Genomic DNA, 24,453 nt, shown 5'->3' on the forward strand with positions numbered 1-24,453 from the left:
ACAGAGCCCCTTCTGTCACACTGACTCTGCTTCCAGTTGGCAGGGCCTTATCTGAGCCACAGTGATGATTAACCCAAGTACCCTGGCCTCTCTGCACACCTCTGCCTGCACCCTTTCCTGGTCACTAGGTCCCCAGCCCTCTGGTCACCCCACGGGGGCTCCCCAGGTCCCTCTTTACAAGCACCCCGACTCCTCAGCCTCTGGTTGTCCCTAAAGAGGAAGACGCGAGGTCTTCATTACTCTTGCCCTTCGGACAATGCCCTCTTCTCTGGAGGGCCTGGAGCCCGGAAGGACAATATCCAGGCCCAGGGCAAAAAGAATCCCTGGGCACGAGTGCTCTGGAACCAGGATGCATCAGGAGGCCAGAGATCAGGGTTCTCAGGGTCAGCAGAGGTCAGAGGACCTGGGCCATGGCTTGATCACATGCTCAGCACACACAGTCCTCCCTGTCCCACTTGCCCCATTTCACTCTCCTCTCAGAAGGAAGGCAACAGAAGCTTCAGAGCCCCAGGGGTGCACGCACTGAACTGGATATTACAGGGCAAAGTGCCACAGAAATAGAAATACTGCAATGAGAATTAGAAACCAAAGTATCTGCCCTAAATACAAGTTTAGTTAACATTTATTTACACTGAACAATGCATTTTCACATACAGTATCTCATTAGATACATTAAGAAGATATTAAAAAGAATGAAATAATGCCATTTGCACCTAGAATTTATCATACTAAGTGAAGTAAGTCAGACAGAGAAAGACAGATATCATATGATATCACTTATATGTGGAATCTAAAAAAATGATACAAATGAACTTACAAAACAGAAATAGACTCACAGACACAGAAAACAAACTTACGGTTACCAAAGGGGAAAGGTGGGGGGGGTGATAAATTAGGAGTTTGGGATTAACAGATACACACTACTATATATAAAATAAACAACAAGGACCTACTGTAGAGTACAGGGAACTGTATTCAATACCTTGTAATAACCTATAATGGAAGAGAATCTGGAAAAGAATAGATGTATATATGAATCACTTTATTGTACACCGGAAACGAACACTTTGTAAATCAGTTACAGTTCAATTTTTTTTTAAAGATGATGATATTGACACCCTCATTTTTCAGATGATGAAACTGAAGCTCAGAGAAGTTAAGTTAGTTGCTGAAGATCACACAGCTGACAGAATTGGGACTCACACCCAGGTTCTCACTCCAGATCTCATGCTCAACCAAAGCATGAAATAACTTAAGGATTCACATGTTTACTGAATAAATGAAGTAACTAACAAATTGGTGCTATTAATAATAATCTCTCATTCACACAGTGTTATAAGCTTTATAAAGATCGTTCCCCAATATTGTCTCATTTGATCCTCACAACAGCCCTGTGAGGTTTTGGATGCTCTGATTTACAGGTGGGAAACCTGAGACTTAGATTAACCTCTTTGTCTAAGGCCACACAGTTAAGTCCCAGAGCTAAGACAAGAAACAGGTCGTCTCTCTTTAAATTTCCCCTATAAACCCAGCACTCTTAATAATCGCCGTATCTCCAGCTATTAACATGCCAGCCACATAGAGAACGCTCAATAAATATTTGCCTAATACGTGAAAGAATGACTGAGAGAATGAAGGGAATCAATATCCGATTATGAATGGGGAAGATACTTAAAAGCTGACGCAGTCTACAAGTAGGAGAATGTCAAAATAATTATCTCCATCATTCTGTCCCCTCCCGCACCGGAGGTGGAATTCCACTTCCCAATTCGGCTAATTCCATCTGGGGAGGGAGAGGCCTCCCAGGTGCCTGAGACCCTCGCACCTGCGCCTCTCCCGACATCCCCCACGTCCCCCACGCCCCTGCCGGGGCTTATCACACAGAGCCGGGATCCGGAGCTTTGGGGGCCCGAGAGGCCGCCAATGAGAGGGTCGTGGGAGGAGTCCCGAAAGAACCGGGTTGGGGGGGGCGTTGATGACGGCGGCGAGAACCCCAGCTGGGCGGGGCGGGCCCGCACGTCCCGGCCGGGCTGCGGCGGAGCGACGGGGGCCAGCTCTGCAGAAGGCGGCGGCTGGCTCGCCGGGACGGTCACATCTGCTGCAGGGGCCGGCGGAGGCAGCCGTACCGCCTCCCGCCCCGGGGACCCAGGCCAGCCTCCGGGCCGCGCCGGCACCGCCCCCTGCTCTCGGACAGACTGCGCGGCCGGTCGGAGCTCGGGGGGCTTCGCAGCCCCGCGGCCCGCGGCCGCTACGCCTCCGCCCTCTGCCCACAGCTCGGTCCAGCGCCGCCCGCCTCGCCGGGCCCGCGCCGGGATGGGGTAGGGAAAGCGCCACGGAGTCGGGCGATGGGCCGCCCTCTGGGCACCGAGCAGCCCCCCGAGGCCTGAGCGACCGCGAGGACCGGCGGAGGTGGGTGTGGGCAGAGCAGAGCCGCGCACCAGGGGCGCCGGGATGTGGCGGGGGCCAGGAAGGCATGGGGAAAAGGGGGGCTCTGGGGCTGCTGTGGGCCGTGGGGAGCCCGGGAGAGCTGCTGCCCACCCGCTCGTTCTGGCAAGTCCTTGACCCTCCCACAACTCCTGCCACCTCCAGGAGCCCCGCCTGGATGTCAAACGGATGCCCCAGTGCCTCCCAGCGGACTCGGTGGGGACCATGGCTTCGCTAATGCCCCTCTCCCCATATCTAAGCCCCACTGTTCTCCTGCTGGTCAGTTGTGACCTGGGCTTTGTACGAGCAGGTGTGTAAAGGGGGAGAGGGTGGGAGGTAACCAGAGTTAGTCTGTGGGTGGAACCTGTTAACCGGTTAACGCACTGGCACCCGCAGACCGGCCTCCCTCTCCTGTGAATGTGACAGTCACTCACCTCAGAGCCAACTCGGCCACTGTGTCTTGGGACGTCCCAGAAGGCAACATCGTCATTGGCTACTCCATTTCCCAGCAAGTATGAAATCACCCTTCGGCTACCCCAACCCATGTCCTTGGACCTCTGAACATTCCTTCTGTCACCTCCCTCCCCACCCCAGCTCCCCTCCCAGCTGTGGGAGAATCTGGGAGCTGGGATTCCCTGGCTCATGCTGCCCTTTTCACCCTTACTCCCTTGGAGTGCTTGGAGGTTCAGGAGGTGGCCTGGGACCAGGGTGAGGCTGTCCTCCTCTCTCATCAACTCCCTGCAGCGACAGAATGGACCGGGGCAACGTGTGATCCGGGAGGTCAACACCACCACTCGGGCCTGTGCCCTCTGGGGCCTGGCTGAAGACAGTGACTACACAGTGCAGGTCAGAAGCATCGGCCTTCGGGGAGAAAGCCCCCCAGGGCCCCGGGTGCACTTCCGAACTCTCAAGGGTTCTGACCGGCTACCCTCAAACAGCTCGAGCCCAGGTGAGGGTCTCAGGTATTCCTCGCTCCCTAAAGCTTTGGATTCTCTGGCTCTTTACCTGGTCTTTGGTCTCCTGTTTACTTCCCCAAAGCAAGCAGCCATCTAGCTTAGAGGAATAGAAGGATGATTTAATTCATTGTACTGCCAGGAAAGGAAGGAAAGCAGGTTGGCAGGGGACCGGGTATAGACAGGCTGGTAATGAATTCCTTGGGGGAAGGGCTTTTAAGCTTCCTTTTACCCAGCCTCAGTTCACAGCAGCTGCAGGCTGCATGAGTGAGTATCTGACCTGCAGCCCCCCGGCTTTTTGGCCTCTAACCACCGGCCCACCAACAGCTTCCCAGAGAGGGGCTACCAAGTGGCAACTCTGTGATGGGTCTACCTTGGCTCTAATCCCTAGCATCTCCAACCTTAACTGTCTGCACAGACATAGCTCTCTAGCTGCTCCCTGTAACCTGGGGTCTGTCTCCTTCCTTCTCAGGCGACATCACAGTGGAGGGTCTGGATGGAGAGCGACCTCTGCAGACGGGGGAAGTGGCCATCATTGTGGTGGTGTTGCTCATGTGGGCTGGTGAGTAAGCAGCTGGACAGGGGGCCATGGATTGAGTGGGGCTCAGTGAAGGTGGGAGTTGGTGAAGGTTGTTGGGAGAAAAGGGGGTGAGAGCAGTGGCGTGGGGAGACGTTTAGCTGAGAAGGATGAGCAGGAAAAGTTTGAAGAGAGGGAGAGGAGGCTTTTGGGAGCCCAGAGAGGAGGATGAAGAAGGTGGTGCTTGTGCCTGGGGACCAGGAATTCAAAGATTTTCTTCTCGGAGTTTCTAGAAACCGTGTGGGTATCTCACTGCCTTTCAAGGCTGTGAGTGGGGAGGTCAAGATCAAGGTTCAGATCGTATTGTTGTGTTTCAGCTGTAATTGGGCTCTTCTGCCGTCAGTATGACATCATCAAGGACAATGACTCCAACAATAACCCCAAGGAGAAGGGGAAGGGACCGGAACAGAGTCCTCAGGGAAGGCCAGTGGGGACAAGACAGGTGATGTGCGGCCAGAGAGGGAGGGAAGGGTGATTTTGCCTCTAGAAGCAGTAAGGGAAAGGGTGAAGGGCCACAGAGGAGCAAGAGAAGAGGGAGAATGGAAATTTGGGATGGAGGAGGCTATCGCCTTCCTGAAATTAGAGACTCAAGCCATCTTCTTTCACAGAAAAACTCACCATCCATCAACACCATTGACGTATGAGTGAAGAAACAGAACCAGAAGACAGATGCACTAACATCTTGGGGATGGGGATGGGGTCAGGGGGAGCCCAAGATGGTGATTTGCTCAAGACTGAAGGATCCCACAGTCTCCCAGAGGGTAATGACACTCCCACAATCTCAGGCCTGGTATCCATTCTCTTTCCACTGTGAGCAGGGCCAGAAGGTAGGTCTGTTAGGGTCTGAGCCCCTGGACCTGGGGAGTGGATATCAGATGGGATATGTCCTTCCATCCCCCAGGTCCAGGAGAGTCACTTGTTCAACCCTATCCCATTAGGTCCCAAATGGGGCCCCATTTCACCCACATCAGGACCCTTGGCATCCCCAGCTGCCCCCACATCTTGCCTCTGGGTCTCAGAGAGGAGTGTTTCTGTGGGTACTCCACCTCCCCCAGCAAATAAAAGGAATTGTCTGGGCCTGGAGGCAGATGCTGCACTGCACTACTCCAGTGTCTTCCATGGAGCCTCAGGTGCTCCCCCTCTCACCTGGCAGCCCCTTCAGCTGCTGGTGATCTCACCCCTTGGACATTTTTTCCAATAAAGTTTCTTGGACAAACTGGAGCGGACTGTATGGGATACTGTCTAGTATGCTGAAAACATTTCTCCACTGTCTCTCCCCTGACTACAAGGGCCCTTCACACCACCACCAGCTTGACAAGAGCAGACTCTTATTTGAAGGTGTTTGCTTTGATTCTCCAGCCTGGAATTGGGTGGAGCAGAGCCCAGCAAGAGGCATAGAAAACTAGGGCCCTGGGTTTCCCTGGTGGCGCAGTGGTTGGGAGTCTGCCTGCCGATGCAGGGGACACAGGTTTGTGCCCCAGTCCGGGAAGATCCCACATGCCGTGGAGCACCTGGGCCCGTGAGCCACGGCCGCTGAGCCTGTGCGTCCGGAGCCTGTGCTCCGCAACGGCAGAGGCCACAACAGTGAGAGGCCCGCGTACCGCAAAAAAAAAAAAAAAAAAAAGAAAGAAAAAAGAAAAGAAAACTAGGGCCCTAGATCCTTTTCCTTTTTTCGGTGAGAAGGCGGAACAGGAAAAAAAGGAGGATATAAATTCTTCATGTACTAGTGGAAACTAAGGTTATGGCACGTGAGAGGGCCAGTAGCCTTTTTATCTTCACTGCCCACATTGGCAGCCCAGCTCCTCACCATTTATTCCTCTGATTTCATCAACCCTGAGCTAATTTTCAGAAAAGGACTGAACAGGGTCTTGGGACAAATGAAAGAACAGCTACACTAATGGATCCCTGGGTGCCAAGTGCATTTCTGTGCCTATTCTTCCCTGCTCTTGCTTTCCCTTTTGTCTGTATGTCTCTCTGTTCATTCGGTCAAAGCCAGTAATAATTGTAAAGAATAAATGAGTTTATATTCACTCTCAGCCATTATATCCAGAGGAGGATTCTGGAAATAAAACTGGAGTTGGAATTCTCTTGTCAAAATAATTATAATTTGGGGGACTTCCCTGGTGGCACAGTGGTTAAGAATCCGCCTGCCAATGCAGGGGACATGGGTTCGAGCCCTGGTCCAGGAAGATCCCACATGCCACGGAGCAACTAAGCTTGTGCGCCACAACTACTGACACCTGCGTGCCTAGAGCCCATGTTCCGCAACAAAAGAAGCCACTGCAGTGAGAAACCCGTGCATGAAAAGGAAGAGTAGCCTCCGCTGGCCACAACTAGAGAAAGCCTGCACACAAAAACAAAGACCCAAAACACAGCCAAAAATAAATAAAATTTAAAAAATACATTAGTATTAAAAAAATAATTATAATTTGGGCGCTGGGGCCTACTTGTTTCCTGTGAAAATAGGGACTGTCCTCTACTTTTTCCTAAGTTCCACGGGGAGGTTGGTGCCAGTGAAAGAAACACCTGTTGACACTTGCAAGCACTCTGTGGGAAAGACTTCAGAACCCAGAATCTGTCTGGACAGCATATGCTACACTGTCTGGAGGGTAACAGTCTTCTCCACGTATGATCCTCCGAGAGGTGGCTTATGAATAACTCTCCTTTTTTGCATCTTGATCTCTCTGGTATGTTACAAGAAATTAGACCAATAATTCTGAAAGGGACCCCAATCCAAACAAAGATCAAGAAGTCAGTCAGTATCTTTTAAACCTAACCAAGCTTCAACCCCGGGTTTCACAAGACTACACCTGTCAGATGAGCCAAGCTCTGGTCTGTTCTCTGCCCTAAACCATAAAAGCAACCTGATCTAAGCAGCAGTCTTAAACTCACCATTTTCCAGTTCAAAAGTAGGGTGTTTTACCTCTCTCTGACCACTGCTTCCAAAGCACATATCTCTCAGACTCTGGATACATCATCATTTCTGGGGATAGGAGTGTCACAGGGTATGTAGTAGCATAGGATGGAGATAGGGAGCTAGAAGTTAAGAAGGAATACAAAGGGTGTTTAAATACACCAGCTCTGGGTTGAATCCCAGTTCCGTCCTTAACGCACTATGTTAGCTTAGGCAAGTGACCCCTCTAATCCTGAGTCTCATGTTATGTAAAATGGGACTAATAATGCTATCCCCTTCAAAAGGTGGCTTTGGGATTAAAGGAGACAATGCATGTACAACACTTTGCACGGTACCTGGCAGACACATACTGAGTATTCCCTGTTACCCATCGTTATCAGCCTTGTGATCCTGTGCAAGTTACATAACCTATTTAGGATCATTTCCGTCAACTGTGAAAGGCCTATAATAGCAACTTCCCTGCTTTCCTCCAGGGTTGTGTGGATTAAAAGAAGGCACTCAGCCACGCTTACGTACATCGAACAGCTAGCGAGACTACGATTACGTAGGACCCCGGAGATTGCGGAAGGCTTGTGGGCGTGGCTGGAGTTTGGGTTTGCATGCCACGATGGGATTGGTCGAGGAGAGAATTTATCAAGCCCCCTAAGGGGGGCGGGGTCCCTCCGGTCCCTCCCTAGACCTCACTGCGGCTGCGCGGGTTCTGTTTTGCTTCGCTGCGAACCTACGCGGTGACCTTGCGACGCGTGTCGCGCTCGGGTCGCTTCTGCGTCAGCGGCTGCCGCTGCGGCTGCGTGACGGGTTGTCCAGGTAACCACGGGAGTTGTCCGCTGTCTGTTGGCATCTGAGAGACAGGTGTTCGTCATGCAGTTGAAGCACCTGAGGACCCTGCTGAGCCCTCAGGTGAGGAGTCGCGTGCCTCTTCCCTCCCTCGCCCGCCTTAATGTTGCAAGAAAAGTGGGGGACTGAAGTTTAAAAACGTTGAGCGCCTACTGTGTGCAGAAGACCGAAGGCTATAGTTGTGATTCGGACTCTGCTACGTCCATAGAGTGTTGAGTAGGTGAGATGGAGTCCTGAGCACCGTAGCTTTCATTTCGTTCCATTTAACGAATCAGTTGTGTACCAGGTCCCATGGTGGGGCTCCAGGGAATCCAGAACTTGCTCAGTTGTTGCCCCCGCCTTCAAGAGGCTCGTACTAGAGGCAGAGGTGGACGTGTAAACAACGAACATTAATCTACACCTCTCAAATAAGCGCTTTAGGTGTAAGCCCCACCTAAAGAAGGGCAGACGACCACACCGTTCGTTCTGATGGTGAAGATCTCAGATTCAGAAGAGGCTGGACACTGGGGGAGGAGCCCTAGAACATGGTGAAGAAAGGCTGGGTTTCGGAGTCAGGAGGCCAGAATTCAAATCCTAGCGCCCCACTGCTTTAAATAAATGACCTGATGCCCCTGACTTTAGCCTTTATTACACAGGCTCTCTGAGCAGTCACCCACACTTCTACATTTGGAAAACGGGAGTAATAATAATCGCAGCCTTAGGGGGTTAGGGGGAAGAATTAAAGGAAGTAGTATACACAAGAGAACGTTGTAAACTGAAAAGCAGCGTGAAAACTGATAGACAAGAGAGAAGGACATTCAAAATGCAAAGGACAAAATAATAGAAAGCTAATAAGAATATCTGTCATAACTGAATGTTTAAGGTGTACCAGGGCAGCATAAGTAAAGAAGCTAGTGTTGTGCATTATGGAGTCAGACACACATGGACTTAAATCTTGGTTCTGCCACTTAAACTGTGTTTGTAAACTTGAGTAAATTACTTAACCTTTCTGTGCCTCAGTTTCCCCATCTGTAAAAGATGCATAATAATAGCTACTACCTCAGTTATGAGATAAATGAGATAATGCATATCAAGCACTTAGCAAAGTGCCTAGTCCATGCTTGTTAAAGGTTAGCTATTATTCTGTTCTCTACCTCATGTAATCCCCGCTACAGTCCTGTGAGGCACATATTGTAGAGAAAGAATTGATTGATTATGAGAATCAGGAAGGCTTCACAGAGAATGTGGCTTTAAGAGAATAGAAGGAAATTAGAACAAAAGAGAGGTGTGCTCATTGCTCAGTAAACTCTTCTCTGAATCTGTATTTCTAAAATTCCTTTACCCTAATGGAATAATTGGAAATGAAATCTTTCTTCAATCTTTCACAATAAGATGATGTCACGATGCAGGTAAGGGCTGAATGCCCAGGATTGGGCAAAATAATTAAGGAAGATGATTGGCAACAATTGATAAGCCCTCCTAACCTAATTTAGTCAAGAGTTGGAGGGGGCTAAAGGTGGTGGTGTGGCTATTTTCTGACTCCGGTGAGGATTTTGATGAAAAATGCCTTTTAACCTCTGACTTTGGAAGTGGGTAGGTTAGGAGTAAAATGTAACAATGTTTTAAGCCAGGGCTGTAGAGCCCAAGTAGTTAAACAATTGGAGCAGAAATTAAATTTTTTATTTCAAGGAGGGAAATCCTTTGTGCAGAACCACAGACCACCAGGGCTGGTGGTGGAAGGGACAGACGTGGCAAGAATAATTCACTGGGAGTTGATCGCTTCTAACTTGGGCTTCTGTGAAGTGGATTGTTAAGGAAAAAATAAAGACAAAAACCAAAGTGGCATTGTTTATCCTAAGTCACAACTCTGATTATTTTACTTCCCATTCCAGAACTTTCACTGTCTCTCCCTTTCCTACCAAATAAGCCCAAACTCAGCCTAGCTTCAAAGACCCTTGTTGAACTGGCCTCTGTCTGTTTTTCCTGCCTTACCTCCTCTATGCTGCTATTTACAATATAGTTTCAGCTAAATTAAATTACTGTTTATTGACCAGAACTTGCTATTGCTCATGCCATTCCTTCTACCTCAGGTAATTTCCCTACCTAACTGTATCCATTCTTCAAAGCTTAATGTTGATCATTTAAGTGGAAAATTATCTCAGGCTTTTCCAAACTATTACAGTGCTTTATATGTGCCTCTCTTATGGGACTTCTCCCATTTTTTGTACCATCTTATTAGATCCTTGGGCAGGGACCATGTTTTGCTCTTTGTCTCTCTCTTAGCCCTTGGCCAAGTGCCTTTTTTATTAAGGTACTCAAAAAACATTAATTGAATGAATGGCTAAAGACCAAAACTTTGCATTTATTTCAGTAGCAGACCTGGGGAGTGAGGGAATAAGGAGGCCACTGCAGGGACACATTGGTACAGTTGATTTACCATGTCACCTCTTAGTGCATTTGCATTATGGGTTTCTAGAAGCACTTTGTTCTCACCATCCAGGGCTCTATGGCCTTGGAGACCTGGATGGATTATGGGCATCTCTTTGTTTTAAGGACTGTGCTAGAAGGAAAATTGACCAGAGTCACACTAGAAATAATGGAACTAGAAATGCTTTTGGCATTCTAGACCAGCACCTGGGTTTATTTTTGCCCCTTTGCTTCTGCAGGATGGAGCTGCAAAGGTCACCTGCATGGCATGGTCCCAGAACAATGCCAAATTTGCTGTCTGCGCAGTGGACCGAGTGGTGGTGCTGTATGATGAACATGGGGAGCGAAGAGATAAATTCTCCACCAAACCAGCCGACATGAAGGTGAAGGGAATATTCATGTGTATCTTAGTCTGTTGATGGGACCCTATAAATCTAGAAAACTTCCTATCCTGCTTCCTAGCCACAGGCATAGGAAATGGCCCGCCCTTCCTTTTCTCAGTGTAAAGCCCTCAAGCCCACTACAGTCACACAGGCCCCTTTTCTTCTTTTTTTTAGATTAGAGCATAGTATTCTTGTTTTACATATAAATTTATTTACGATTTATTTATCTGTGGCTGTGTTGGGTCTTCGTTGCTCCGTGAGGACTTTCTGTAGTTGTGGCGAGCAGGGGATACTCTTCGTTGCAGTGTGTGGGCTTCTCATTGTGGTGGCTTCTCTTGTAGAGCACGGGCTCTAGGTGCACAGGCTTCAGTAGTTGTGGCTCGCGAGCTTAGATTCTCCGCGGCATGTGGGATCTTCCCGGACCAGGGCTCAAACCCACGTCCCCTGCATTGCCAGGTGGATGCTTAACCACTGTGCCACCAGGGAAGTCCACCTTTTCTTCCCTTTTAAGGACACTCATTACTTCTTTTTCTTTCCTTTTTTCTTTTTGACTCTTAGTATGGCAGGAAGAGCTATATGGTGAAGGGCATGGCTTTTTCTCCTGATTCCACCAAGATTGCCATAGGACAGACTGACAACATCATCTATGTCTACAAGATTGGAGAAGATTGGTGAGGATAGAGATTGGGAGATGGGGTGTCCCAGAGAAGAAGGGAAAGGCAGGAAGAAATGCCTCACTGGGAAGGGGGAATAGAGAGGATGAGGAGCCAGTGGGGCTTGGAAGGCAGAGGCCTTCTGGAGTCTGTTGTTGTAGCTTCCCTACCTTTGCGTGCACCACGTGTCCTATGATCCCATCCCTGGAAGAGTCAGTCTTAGATCAACAAGGAGGCCCTGTGAGATCCTGAGGAGCCCCGAGTGATGTTTTGTCTTTGTTATTCTTCCAAAGCTACTCAGGCTCTTTTGAGGGCTTCTGTGGAGTGGTAGAAAACACTAGCGGGCCAGGGAAGGTATCTACAATTCCTCTACTCCCCCAGCATCATTTGTGGCCGTTCATTCGTGGAAGTGTTTTGTAATATGCCTCCCTCCTTTTTTTTGACAGGGGTGACAAGAAAGTCATCTGTAACAAGTTCATCCAGACGGTAAAGTTCAAACCCGTCCCTGGGAGATTAGGATGAACAAGCATGTATCAGTATATCCGCTCATAAATACAACCAGAAGTTGCATTTGTCAACATCTGGCTCTGACTTTTCCTACTGCATGGGTGGTACTGCCTGGCTGCTCATCCCCCTGTGCTGTCCTCCTTAGGGCCCAGCTGTGTCCCCTCCTCTCCTTCCCTACAGGCGGCTGGAGTGGTGGCATGCCGTGGGCTGTTCAGGCTCAGGTTGTTGTCAGTGTGCTAACATACACAGACAGCTTTATCCTTTTTCATTCTTCCTTTCTTGCAGAGTGCTGTTACTTGTCTGCAGTGGCCAGCAGAATACATCATTGTCTTTGGACTGGCTGAAGGGAAGGTAAAGGAGGGAAGAGAAACACAGGAGAGGTTGTGCATGGGGATAATGGTTCTGGAAAGAGGTATATGGTTTATCTTCTCCCTTAGGGTCAAGTCGTATACTGGGGAGACTACCCAGGGAACAGTTTTTGTTTTTTTCTTTTTCTTTCCTTAGGACCTGGGTGAAATGGAAAGTAGCCTAACTAGACTTTTGTCCATTCTCCCACTTTCAGGTTCGTTTAGCAAACACCAAAACTAATAAATCATCTACCATCTATGGGACAGATTCTTACATGGTGTCCCTGACAACGAAGTGAGTAAGGAAGAGCGGTATCCCCAAAGCTTGGAAATGGTAGGAAAAGCTCTAGGGGACTGTGGACTGGGGGACCATAGTATGAAAGATGGAGAGGGCTGGTAGCAGGAACCGCAGGCAGGGTAGTGTTTGACAGAGAAAGGGGACTTTCTTGGTGAGACAGGATGCTCTAATGTCTTCCTGTATTTCTCTCCTTTTCTCCTTTTGCCCTTTTTTAGTTGCTCTGGGAAAGGAATTCTCTCTGGTCATGCAGATGGCACCATTGTTAGGTATTTCTTTGATGATGAAGGCTCTGGAGAGTCACAGGTATGAATGAAGGATGCTCTGGAATAGGGGAGAAGGAAATCCCAAGAACTCTCCGAGAGGAGGTTGGACATCTAAGGAATTTAGATCATGGTGCTGGGAGAGGAGGCTAGAGGAATGAGACCTCAGGCAGAGAGACACTTGGATGCGGCCACAGAGAGGATTTGTTTTTTGGAGGCCAGAGCTTAATTTTTTTTTTTTTTTTTTGCGGTACACGGGCCTCTCACTGTTGTGGCCTCTCCCCGTTGCGGAGCACGAGCTCCGGATGCGCAGGCTCAGTGGCCTGGCTCACGGGCCCAGCTGCTCCGCGGCATGTGGGATCTTCCGGGACCGGGGTACGAACCCATGTCCCCTGCATCAGCAGGCGAACTCTCAACCACTGCACCACCAGGGAAGCCCCAGAGCTTAATATTTATGGGAAAGGATGAATCAGGTGGAAGGGACCTTGAGGCAGAGAGAAATAAAGACTCCGAGAGTAATGAAAAGTGAAAATTATTCTCATTTATATAAAATATATATTTATGTATATAAATTCATAGAAAAAAAGGCTTGTTTACTCTTAAGAGGGAAAATATGGGGGATTAAAGGAAGGTTCGTGTTTTAATCTATGTAATTCTCTATTGTTTGAATCATTTACGTTAAGAATTACTTGTGTAATCATTAAATGTATCCCTCCTGAAATAAAGCGGCCATATGCTCCCTGTGGGCCTATACGGTATTGGTTAATGTGTAGGACAGCTTCCTTTGGGGGGCCTTAGTAGGTGAATATTAAAGATCTTCAGACACAAGTATTTTGAGGTTCCCTCTTGAACACAAGATCAATAAGTGTGTATATATGTCATAAAAGATGTGTGTGTGAGTGTCAGACAGAAAGATAATTTGTGAAGTCTTTGGATTAAGATGTGTTAGGGTGGGAAAATGTTGGGAGAAAGATTTCTGCAGGGTAGGATTGTCAGAATGAGTGTGTCAGATGCTAGGAATGAGAAATTTCTGAGGTGGAGTCCTCAGAGTCAGAGTGATTGAAACCCTGTACTTCTGTCTTAGGGGAAGTTGGTGAACCACCCATGCCCACCCTATGCCTTGGCTTGGGCAACCAACAGCATTGTGGCTGCAGGCTGTGATCGGAGGATTGTGGCCTACGGAAAGGAAGGCCACGTGCTGCAGACTTTTGACTATAGCCGTGACCCTCAGGAACGGGAGTTTACCACAGCTGCAGCAAGTCCTGGGGGCCAGTCTGTTGTGCTGGGAAGTTATGACAGGTGGGTCTCCTTTCCAGTTGCAGCTTCTGCCTGCTTTCCCTGTGTACACTCTTCTTTAGTCCAGTTTTGCTTCTCAACCAGAGCGGGAGACTAGATCAGAATCAAGTGACTCTTAAGTTTTAATTCATGCACTTTCCTCTTCCTGCTCCCACAGTCCGTTGGCATGTCGGCAGTTCCAAAATGCACCATGCTCTGTTGTGTCTCTGCCTCTCCCCGGGATTCCACAGCAGAATTCATCTCCACTTTCTTTGTGTTCCCTTTGCCCCTTTTCAGACCAGTGGCTTAGTGTTTATCACATTATATTATAGTTTGGTGTTCGTATATAACTGGTTAAATTGAAGAGCCCTTGAGAAGAGGGCCTATTATTCTTTTTTTTTTTTTAAGTCTCCAGGGCCTAGATTAGCATCTAGTATATAATACATGCTCAAGTGTTTGGTAAATGAATGAATGAATGAATGAATGATGGAACGGTGAATAAATAGCTAGGGTCTGGGTCCCATCTCTTCCTTGGAGCACTTTTTTTTTTTTTTTTTTTTTTTTTTTTAGCAGTAGGCGGGCCTCTCACTGCCGTGGCCTCTCCCATTGCGGAGCACAGGCTCCGGACGCGCAGGCTCAGCGGCCATGGCTCACGGGCCCAGCCGCTCCGCGGCACGTGGGATCTTCCCGGACCAGGGCGCGAACGCGCGTCCCCTGCATCAGCAGGCGGACTCTCAACCACTGCGCCACCAGGGAAGGCCATTGGAGCACTTTTAATCCCAGCTTTGTCAGTCCTGTCTTTCAGTCCCCTTCAGTCTCATGTGTGTCTCTTCCTTTCTTTCTTCTCTGACTCCTACCATTTCTCTTTTCTTTTTCCATATTTCTCTATTGCTAACAGCTCATTTTTCTCACCAGCCACAATCTCTTTTTATTTTCTCCACTCCTATCTCTCTTACTCCATTTTACTTTTGACTTGATTTTCCCAATTTACTTCCTTTGAACACTTTTGCCCTCTCCTACTAGACCTCCCAACTTGTCTGTTCTCTTTTATTTCCTCTGTTCTCTGATGTAGCAAGACTAATTTCCTTCTGTTACAGGCCCATTTTCAGTTTTTCTCAGCCTCCAACTCTTCTAAAAGCCACATACTTAATTTCAGACTTCGGGTACTCAACTGGAGCCCTCGAAGAAGCGTCTGGGAGGAGGCAAAGCCCAAGGAGATTGCCAACTTATACACCATCACTGCCTTGGCCTGGAAGCGGGATGGCTCACGACTCTGTGCGGTGTGTGACTAGTAACCCCTTTCTGCTTTGATGACTTTCTTCCAATTAAGAAAAATCCCACCTTATCCTAAAGCACTCTCTCCTGACACTAGAGAATCTCCTCTTCCCTTTTGACCACAACCTAAAACTCTGACATTACAGGCAGGAAAGAGAAATGCATACCTTATTGGAGGCCAAATGGGACAAGAGTATTATAGGTAGGGATGATTTCTCCTTATATCACATCACTATATGATGCTCTTGAGTCCTGCAATTGACACCTCTTTCCTGCTGGTACTTCCAAAAACTACCAGACCTTTTACTGCCAACTCTTCTGTAGATTCTAGAACCTAGGATTTGAGAGTGTCTCTAAATACCCTCTACATGCCTCCGTATTGTGTTTGTTACCCTTTATGCTGTCACTTTCCCTTCCAGGGCACACTCTGTGGTGGAGTGGAACAGTTTGACTGCTGCCTCCGAAGGAGCATTTACAAGAATAAGTTTGAGTTGACATATGTGGGACCTAGCCAGGTAAGCGGCTGATAGCCTGCCACACTGAGATTTTGCCATGGCTCACTCATCCTTTTAAGTACCTCCTTGCCGTCTGGCCACAGCACAGAGTCAAATTAACCTCTGGCAGAGCTGTTCTGAGGAACAGAATGTGTCAGGGCAACGCTCTGGCAACTTTCCTGCTATAGTTCTTACAGCTTATTGTAAGAAAAGGATTAACCACCAGGTTTAAGGGGTACAGAGATTGCCATTTACATCTTCCTGGTTTAAAACTTCACTGCCTGTAGGATGGCAACTGGGGAAGGTGATAAATAGGATTATAGTTCTGAATTCTTTTGTTTTAAGGCGTCTGAACTCACTGTGTATGATGTTGCAAGCTCATTTCTTAGTTTCTGAGCCCACTTTTCTCTTTTCTCTACCTCCACCCTCCTTTCCTTCATTTAGTATTCATTGATTCCTTTAGTCTTCCATTTTCTCCAGAAATATTTATCCATTCTTTATGTGTCAGCACTGTTGAGCATTGAGAATTCAAAGATAGTTATCTGTAATACATTGTCCCTTATTTGAGAAGATCGTTCTAGCAAAGGAGACAGAAATATCAGAAAATAATACAGCACACTGTGGTAAGGTTATCATAAAAGTTTATACAAAGAGCTACAGGAATATAGGGAGAGTGATTGGTTTAATCCAGTGGAACTTTCAGAATCATATGTATTATAAACATCAAAAGAGATAATATATTAAAGCATTTCATAAATAGTAAAGCATTATGTAAATGTGAGGTGTCCCTTTTACCAAGAATATCCTAGGCCAGTCAAGGAAAAAAGATGTTACTTCGTTTAGCCCTATGAAGGTGGGTGAAGGGCACAGCACGTTCACCCCTCTTTCTGATTGGGGGAAGCCCGGGGAGCTCAGACTCATCTCCTACCAAGGTGATCGTGAAGAACCTCTCATCGGGGACCCGAGTGGTGCTCAAGTCACACTATGGCTATGAGGTGGAAGAGGTGAAAATCCTGGGAAAGGAACGCTACCTGGTGGCCCACACGTCAGACACACTGTTGCTGGGGGACCTGAACACTAATCGCCTTAGTGAGGTAGGAACCAAAAATGGAGAGGTGGGGAATGGGGCACCCTGAGGTGCTACTCAGGCAAGCCAGGGTCCCTGGGGGAAGATCTCCATAGGAAGCTCTAACATTCTGGTGTTGGGGACCTGGCTTCAGGGAGTGAGACCCGGGAGACTTAGAATCCCAGAATATGAATCACCGTTGCTGGACTGTTTTTACGCCATCTCCCAGAAGCATAGGGACTAGGGTAAAATCTGACATAGCATCTCTTTTGTGCAAAGTCAAAGCCTCCCCCAATTCTATCTCTCTGCATCCCACCCTGTTGTTCTTTCAGCATCATCTTGGATAGTCATCCATATTGTTCCTTATGTCTTTCCCCCCCTTAACAGGTCGCTTGGCAGGGATCTGGTGGCAATGAGAAGTATTTCTTTGAAAATGAAAATGTGAGTAGAGCTTGATTCACCATCACTGTCCTGATAAGCCTGCTTCTAGCTTCTGTGTAGCGGGACGGCAAGTGGCAAGGGGTTGAGAAAACAGCAGATAAAGCGGGAGGGTGAAACAGGCAGAGGAACAGAATAAACAGAAAGGTGGGTGTCACTTTGAACTCATGGTACACCTCCCTCGACTGCTTTTCTCTTTCTTCATGTACTCTTTCCACTGTATTACAATTCCACTCATCCCCAGGTGTGCATGATCTTCAATGCTGGAGAGCTAACCCTGGTGGAATATGGGAGTAATGATACCCTGGGTTCTGTACGTACTGAATTCATGAACCCCCATCTCATCAGGTAACCCTAAATTTTTGAAACACAAAAGAATTCCTTTTGACTTCTAACTCCCATATCCTCAGGTTAATCTAAAATCTTCATCCCATATAGTATTTCAGAGCTCCCATTAAACATCCCAGCTACCTAAGCCCATTTTGCCTCACCTGACCCTTCATGTTTCAGTGTCCGTATTAATGAGAGGCGCCAGCGAGGAATGGAGGATAATAAGAAATTGGCTTATCTTGTTGATATTAAGACTATTGCTATAGGTGAGTAAGACTCTCTCATAAATGTAATAATAAAGTAGATGTTTATAAAGCACTTGCATGTCACAGGATTGTGTGCAGTGGAGAATCCAGGAATCTGAGAGGCATCGGGTAAATGTGTGACCTCATTCTTACAGTGGATATGTGAATGTTTAAATCCATATGTGTATGTCTATATCTAGAAGTCTAGATACAGATGCATTGGTATGTATAGGCCTGCCCATATAATTATTCATGTTCTCTAGGTATATATCTCAGGGCTGGAAAATGATGAATTGTAGAAAAGAACCATTAGCAAATTTAAGAATTTTCCTGTTTAGACTTCATAGGATCACAGATTCTTAGAACTGGAAGGGGCCTTACTTTCTGTATCGTTTGTCCTTAATAAGTAGTGATGACAAACTTTATGTGCATTTCACAAATGTTCACATTTATAAATCGTACTGAATATATTAATAGTTAATTTTTTATCATGAAATGTTTTAAGCATAGGAAAAAAGTATAAAGAATAGCATGGTATTCTCTAAAAAGTTTAGAGAATAACATATCCAGGTAGTGTAGGTATTAAGAACAGGGCTCTGGAGTCAAACCTCCCCACTTCTCTACTTACTACCTGTGTAATCTTAGGTAAATTACTTCACCTTTCTGTATCTCAATTTCCTCATCTACAAAATGGGGATAAAAATAGGACCTACTTCATATGAAAAGCACTTAGACTAGTACCTAGTATATAATAAGTGTTTAATAAATGTTAGCTATTCATAATAATAATATTATTATTACTTGTATACCCATACCCAGTTCTGTCAAATCCTTACATTTCATTTTACCTTGGATCTTTTCTCTCTTCTCTATTGATGGACATTTGTTGGTTTTTCACTGATACAGTATTTCAGTTCTCTAAGGTTTATACCCGGCATGGAATTGCTGAATCGTAAAAGAGGTACATCTTCAATTTCACTAAATATTTCCAAATTGCTCTCTGAAGAGATTGTACCAATTTACATTCCCACCAGCAGTTACAGTTCCACTTCCTCGCCAATGCTTGAAATTGCCTGACTTCATTATTTGGCTCAGTCTGATGTATATGAAAATATATTTCATTGTTTTAATTTTTTTGTTCATTTGTTTATTGGCCATTTGGATTTCTTCTGTGAATTGCCAGTTCATATCCATTGCCTATTTTTAAAATTAGATTGTCTTTTCTTTATTTACGTGAAGGAGTTCTGTGTGTGTGTGTGTGTGTGTGTGTGTGTAGGCTTTGATGGTTATTTGCATTGCAGCTATTGTCTCAGCTTGTGGCTTGTCTTTTCTCTCCTTTTCAGCATTTCTTAGTATTTAGACATTTTTAAGTTTAATGTAGTCCATTTCATCACTTTTTTTTTAACTGAAGTATAGTTCAATTTACAGTGTTGTATATCACTTTTTAATAAATAGTTTGTGGGTTTTGAGGTCTTATTTAAGAAATCCCTCCCTACTCCCTCCTGTATTTTGGCATTTAAAATTTTGCTTTTTACCTGGAATTTATCTTTGTTCATAATGTGGGTAGGAATCTAATTTTTTTTTTTTTCCATATGTTTAACCGTTGTTCGGAAGTCCATTCTTCACTCACTAGTATGTAATGTCACCTCTCATAAATCAAGTTTCCATATACATATGGGTCTGTTCTTAAGATATTTTTACATTTCATGAATTTTCTATTTCACATGAAGTTGCTGAGCTCAGAAATGTAAGTATCTATAATAGAAATAATAATACTGTCCAGTGGCCTAAGTTCTAAGTTCCAGTGGCCTAAGTTCTCTCAGCAGTAATGAGCTGTGAGATTTTGGACAAGTCACCTCACTCTGTAGGTCTTGTCTTCAATGTACATTGACAGAGTTTTTCTCTTAACCATTTTGGATAATCGACCCCTTTGAGTATCTAGTTAAAAGCATAGCTCCTTTCCCAGAAAAATATCGACACGCATAATTTTGTATGTAATTTCAGGGTGCTCACAGAAATAGGGTCCCCACAGCTCTAGCATTCTATGGTTGTACTTATAATCAGGGCATTAAAACCTGGATTTATCATTTTGCTTTTTAATTAAAGGAAAATTCATTTTTAAGTTGGTCTTCCAAGTAGTGGACATCCGCTGGCATTTGGTCTTTAGCTTAAGCATAGGTAACAAAAGCAGGCACATTGCTTGTTGATAATGTATATCATCAATAAGACCTGTGAATGGGCTTTGTTCAAGAGACTCCCTGAAAGCACCCTAGCCAACCCTGAGTGGTCTGTTCTAAACATGATTGTTTCTTATATTGCCTACGAAATTCAGACCAAACTAATATTCATCCTCTGCACTGACCAGCCTAACTTTAGTTAGAGGTTCCTCCTATTTTGTCTATGTGCCTTCACCACTCTTTGTCCCTAAGTGTTCTTCTATCCCTGCCACTCAAATATGCACGTAACTCCTTGGAGCACGTATGATCACCAGGATCATTTCGTTCATCAGCCTTCTCTCGCTGGTGTGTTTGCTCTAATTGTGGTTCATCATGAGAACAGAAGCCAGTTGCTCCATAGTTCTGACCTGCTCTGAGACAACTCCAAGAGTCCCAGAGAGGAATCACATTTCTTGATGAGTCTGGATCTTTTGAGTTAATAACTGCAGAGTTAAACAAAACCTCTGTAATTTTAGAAGAACTACAGCATCTTAGCAAAGTTATGGTGTACTGCCCATTTCCATTCCTGAGTGACATTCTCTAGACTAATGCAACATTCTGAAAGCCAGACTTTCACAGGCCACCTCATGCCTTGTATGTGATTAACCCTGTTTCCTTTACTCTCTAGTGGACCTGATTGGTGGCTACAACATCGGCACCATCAACCATGAGAGCCGTGTGGATTGGCTGGAACTTAATGAGACTGGGCACAAGCTTCTCTTCAGGGACCGGAAACTTCGTGTGAGGAGGGTTACTAAGGCCTTAGCCATGGACTGGTCCATAAAGGATGTGGTACTAGCTGCCAGCAGGGACTGTGGGAGGCAGGATAGGACATAATTTCTTGGAGCTATGCCATTAGCATAGCAAAAGGCACAGAAGAATCAACATTCTTTGTATCTGCTATCACCACCCATCCCACTTTACCCTTCAGGAGACTGTGTCATGATGGCACCAAAGTCAAGAGAGGAATTTGGGAGTTGATGTCTCTCTTACTATTCACAAATCTGTGCCCTCGTGAAACATCCTTACGGCTGCATTCCTCTTCCTCACACCTAGCTGACCTTAACCCACACCTACTGCTCCAGTGCTCTTCAGCTACACTTATCTGACGGCACTGAAGCTGGCCTGAGGACAGTCTCCCCCAGGCCCTTATTGATTCTGATCTCAATATGGTATCGCCAAAGAGTTCAACCTCGGGGGCAAAAGGGACTCTCTGGTGACTTTTTGTTTCATTTTCATGGTGATGTGAAAGCCATCACACATTTCCAGACCATTTCATTTGTCTGGTGCCCTTTTGTAATCCAGGCTGGCAACTCTGGCTGAAAGTCTGGGACTTCCCTGGCGGTCCACTGGGCAAGACTCCGCACTTCCACTGCAGGGGGTGCAGGTTCGATCCCTGGTCAGGAACTAAGATCCCACATGCCTTGCAGCGCAGCCAAAAAAAAGTCTGACCTTCACCTAACTTAAATTCCTAGGGTGTAGATCTTTGCTCTTTTGATCACCTCTTATTTGGCCAGTCAGAATATGCCAACTCCGCATACACTTGAAGGGTTTATGGTTGAAGATCAGTAAGCTTTGAAATTCAGCATGTACCTGACTGGTGGGTTAGCTCACCACATTTCACCATTAGGAAAATTGTCAAGATGGCAAGACACCCATATCCCCTTTTAATTGTTCTATCTACTTCTTCCTCCTTCAGTTGCACCTGTACGATATTGAAAGCTGCTCTAAGACCATGATCCTCAACTTCTGCTCCTACGTGCAGTGGGTCCCAGGAAGTGATGTGCTGGTAGCTCAGAACCGAAACAACTTGTGTGTATGGTACAACGTTGAGGCACCTGAGAGAGTCACCATGTCCTCTATCAGGGTATGTTGACATCAGGGCACCTCAGACATAGTGTTGCGCTGATGAATTAGAACGCTGAGTAGGCTCTGAAGTCTGCTTGGGTTCTCTGCCCACCACCCATGATCTCTTTAATGGAGTTGGCAGGTGACTCTTAGACTCCTTCCCACAGTGGACCAGACCCCAGAGCCATCCTTGTTCAGATTCCTGACATTATATTAGACCCTTGGAGTATGGGTCTCTATTATAGTGGGAATTCACCAAGTCATAACATGGAGTTCCCTTAGGCTGGAAGATTCCCCAAGAGGAGGAGTTCCATATCACCTCCTTGTGTGCTGATTCTCTGTTACAAGCCATTCAGAGTTCCATTTTTTTAAGACCGCTGATCAGACCCTCTCTCCTATCCCATGACAACATCACACACACAAGTAATATTCCAAAATCTGGGAAGAGCCTATGCAAACAGAGAAAAGAGACCCCTATGGTAGGCTAGGATGACTGGTGTGGGTGTGGGTAGAGCATTTGATACTTCCTTTTTGTTCTTTCTGTATCTCTTTTTTTCTCCTTTTTTGCCTCATTTTAGACTGATTAAGGTTGAGTCTCTGTGGGGGGTAGGGGGGTTGTCCTTTTCTAAATACTCTTTTTTTCACTTTTTTTTGGTTTGAATGTTATACATCCTATTTCTATAGCAGTTACCCTGAAAAGTTCACCATGTATTTAAATTAGCAAAGTCTGAAGTTAATCAGTATCTAACCCCCTCCCTGCAATGCAAACAATACAAGGACCATAAAAGATTAAATGGGATTACCTCCCCTTTGCCACTGTTGTCTAGTATTTTGGTTCCCTTCTGTTATCTCCAAAGTTAGACATTATTATTTTATACAGACAGAATTTGTATAGACTTACCGTCATAGTGCCAGTTTCTCTGTTCACCTTTTCCTTTTTCATTGCTGATCTTCCCCCTGGAGTTACTTTTCTTCCTCTTCTTGAAGAATATCATTTAGAAGTTTCTATTTTTTTTCTTTTTGAATTTTATTTTATTTTTTATACAGCACGTTCTTATTAGTCATCCATTTTATACATATTAGTGTATACATGTCAATCCCAATCTCCCAATTAATCACACACACACCCCGACACTTTCCCCCCTTGGTGTCCATACGTTTTTTCTCTACATCTGTGTCTGTTTCTGCCCTGCAAACCGGTTCATCTGTGCCATTTTTCTAGGTTCCACATATATGTGTCAATGTACAATATTTGTTTTTCTCTTTCTGACTTACTTCACTCTGTATGAGTCTCTAGATCCATCCACATCTCTACAAATGACCCAGTTTCATTCCTTTTTATGGCTGAGTAATATTCCATTGTATATATATACCACATCTTCTTTATCCATTCATCTGTCGATGGGCGTTTGGGTTGCTTCCGTGACCTGACTATTGTAAATAGTGCTGCAATGAACACTGGGGTGCATGTGTCTTTTTGAATTACTGTTTTCTCTGGGTATATGCCCAGTAGTGGGATTGCTGGGTTATATGGTAATTCTGTTTTTAGTTTTTTACAGAACCTCCATACTGTTCTCCATAGTGGTTGTATCAATTTACATTCCCACCAACAGTGCAAGAGGGTTCCCTTTTCTCCACACCCTCTCCAGCATTTGCTGTTTGTAGATTTTCTGATGATGCCCATTCTAACCAGTGTGAGGTGATACCTCATTGTAGTTTTGATTTGCATTTCTCTAATAATTAGTGATGTTGAGCAGCTTTTCATGTGCTTTTTGGCCATCTGTATGTCTTCTTTGGAGAAATGTCTATTTAGGTCTTCTGCCCATTTTTTGATTGGGTTGTTTGTTTTTTTAATATTGAGCTGCATGAGCTGTTTATATATTTTGGAGATTAATCCTTTGTCCGTTGATTCGTTTGCAAATATTTTCTCCCATTCTGAGGGTTGTCTTTTCATCTTGTTTGTGTTTTCCTTTGCTGTGCAAAAGCTTTTAAGTTTCATTAGGTCCCATTTGTTTATTTTTTGGTTTTATTTCCAGTACTCTAGGAGATGTATCAAAAAAGATCTTGCTGTGATTTATATCAAAGAGTGTTCTTCCTAAGTTTTCCTCTAAGAGTTTTATAGTGTCCAGTCTTACATTTAGGTCTCTAATCCATTTTGAGTTTATTTTTGTGTATGGTGTTAGGGAGTGTTCTAATTTCATTCTTTTACATGTAGCTGTCTAGTTTTCCCAGCACCACTTATTGAAGAGACTGTCTTTTCTCCATTGTATATGCTTGCCTCCTTTGTCATACATCTGCTGTTTTCGGATGTAATGTCCTATAAATATTAATTACATCTATCGGTCTCTTGTGTCATTTAAAGCTTGTGTTTCCTTGTTAATTTTCTGTCTGTATGATCTGTCCATTGGTGTAAGTGAGCTGTTAAAGTCCCCCACTGTTACTGTGTTACTGTTGATGTCCTCTTTTATAGCTGTTAGCAGTTGCCTTATGTATTGAGGTGCTCCTATGTTGGGTGCATATATAATTGTTATATCTTCTTCTTGGATTGATTCCTTGATCATTATGTAGTGTCCTTCCTTGTCTCTTGTAACATTCTTTATTTTAAAGTCTATTTTATCTGATATGAGTATTGCTACTCCAGCTTTCTTTTGATTTCCATTTGCGTGGAATATCTTTTTCCATCCCCTCACTTTCAGTCTGTATGTGT

The 24,453-nt window shown here is 45.5% G+C and overlaps 2 protein-coding genes across 4 annotated transcripts in view; both read left to right on the forward strand.

The window, feature by feature from the left end:
* Positions 1–1,937: 1,937 nt before the first annotated feature.
* Positions 1,938–5,175, forward strand: FNDC4 (fibronectin type III domain containing 4). 2 transcript variants are annotated; one of them, XM_059079518.2, is made up of 7 exons: positions 2,017–2,409; positions 2,590–2,734; positions 2,821–2,936; positions 3,169–3,373; positions 3,850–3,939; positions 4,272–4,396; positions 4,563–5,175. In XM_059079518.2, the coding sequence occupies exons 2-7, from the start codon at positions 2,614–2,616 to the stop codon at positions 4,596–4,598; spliced, it is 693 nt and encodes a 230-aa protein (XP_058935501.1). In that variant the 5' UTR covers positions 2,017–2,409; positions 2,590–2,613; the 3' UTR covers positions 4,599–5,175. The 2 variants fall into 2 exon arrangements, 1 of the variants encoding a protein (XP_058935501.1); XR_010835255.1 differs by lacking the exon at positions 2,590–2,734 and having other exon boundaries at positions 1,938–2,409.
* A 2,372-nt stretch (positions 5,176–7,547) lies between these two features.
* IFT172 (intraflagellar transport 172) overlaps positions 7,548–24,453 on the forward strand; it is a 39,875-nt gene continuing 22,969 nt past the window's right edge. The window contains exons 1-16 of one of the 2 annotated variants that reach the window (XM_059079494.2): positions 7,548–7,768; positions 10,351–10,494; positions 11,053–11,165; positions 11,594–11,633; positions 11,940–12,005; positions 12,217–12,296; positions 12,515–12,602; positions 13,644–13,858; positions 14,991–15,114; positions 15,529–15,624; positions 16,536–16,697; positions 17,057–17,110; positions 17,352–17,455; positions 17,618–17,703; positions 20,527–20,639; positions 21,598–21,765. In XM_059079494.2, the coding sequence (XP_058935477.1) occupies positions 7,730–7,768; positions 10,351–10,494; positions 11,053–11,165; positions 11,594–11,633; positions 11,940–12,005; positions 12,217–12,296; positions 12,515–12,602; positions 13,644–13,858; positions 14,991–15,114; positions 15,529–15,624; positions 16,536–16,697; positions 17,057–17,110; positions 17,352–17,455; positions 17,618–17,703; positions 20,527–20,639; positions 21,598–21,765 (1,692 nt within the window). In that variant the 5' untranslated portion in view covers positions 7,548–7,729. The remainder of the gene's footprint in view (positions 7,769–10,350; positions 10,495–11,052; positions 11,166–11,593; positions 11,634–11,939; positions 12,006–12,216; positions 12,297–12,514; positions 12,603–13,643; positions 13,859–14,990; positions 15,115–15,528; positions 15,625–16,535; positions 16,698–17,056; positions 17,111–17,351; positions 17,456–17,617; positions 17,704–20,526; positions 20,640–21,597; positions 21,766–24,453) is intronic. The other variant, XM_067007895.1, reaches the window with a different exon arrangement.

This window comes from Kogia breviceps, chromosome 11, assembly GCF_026419965.1.
Source record: "Kogia breviceps isolate mKogBre1 chromosome 11, mKogBre1 haplotype 1, whole genome shotgun sequence".
Classification (NCBI taxonomy): Eukaryota; Metazoa; Chordata; class Mammalia; order Artiodactyla; family Physeteridae; genus Kogia; species Kogia breviceps.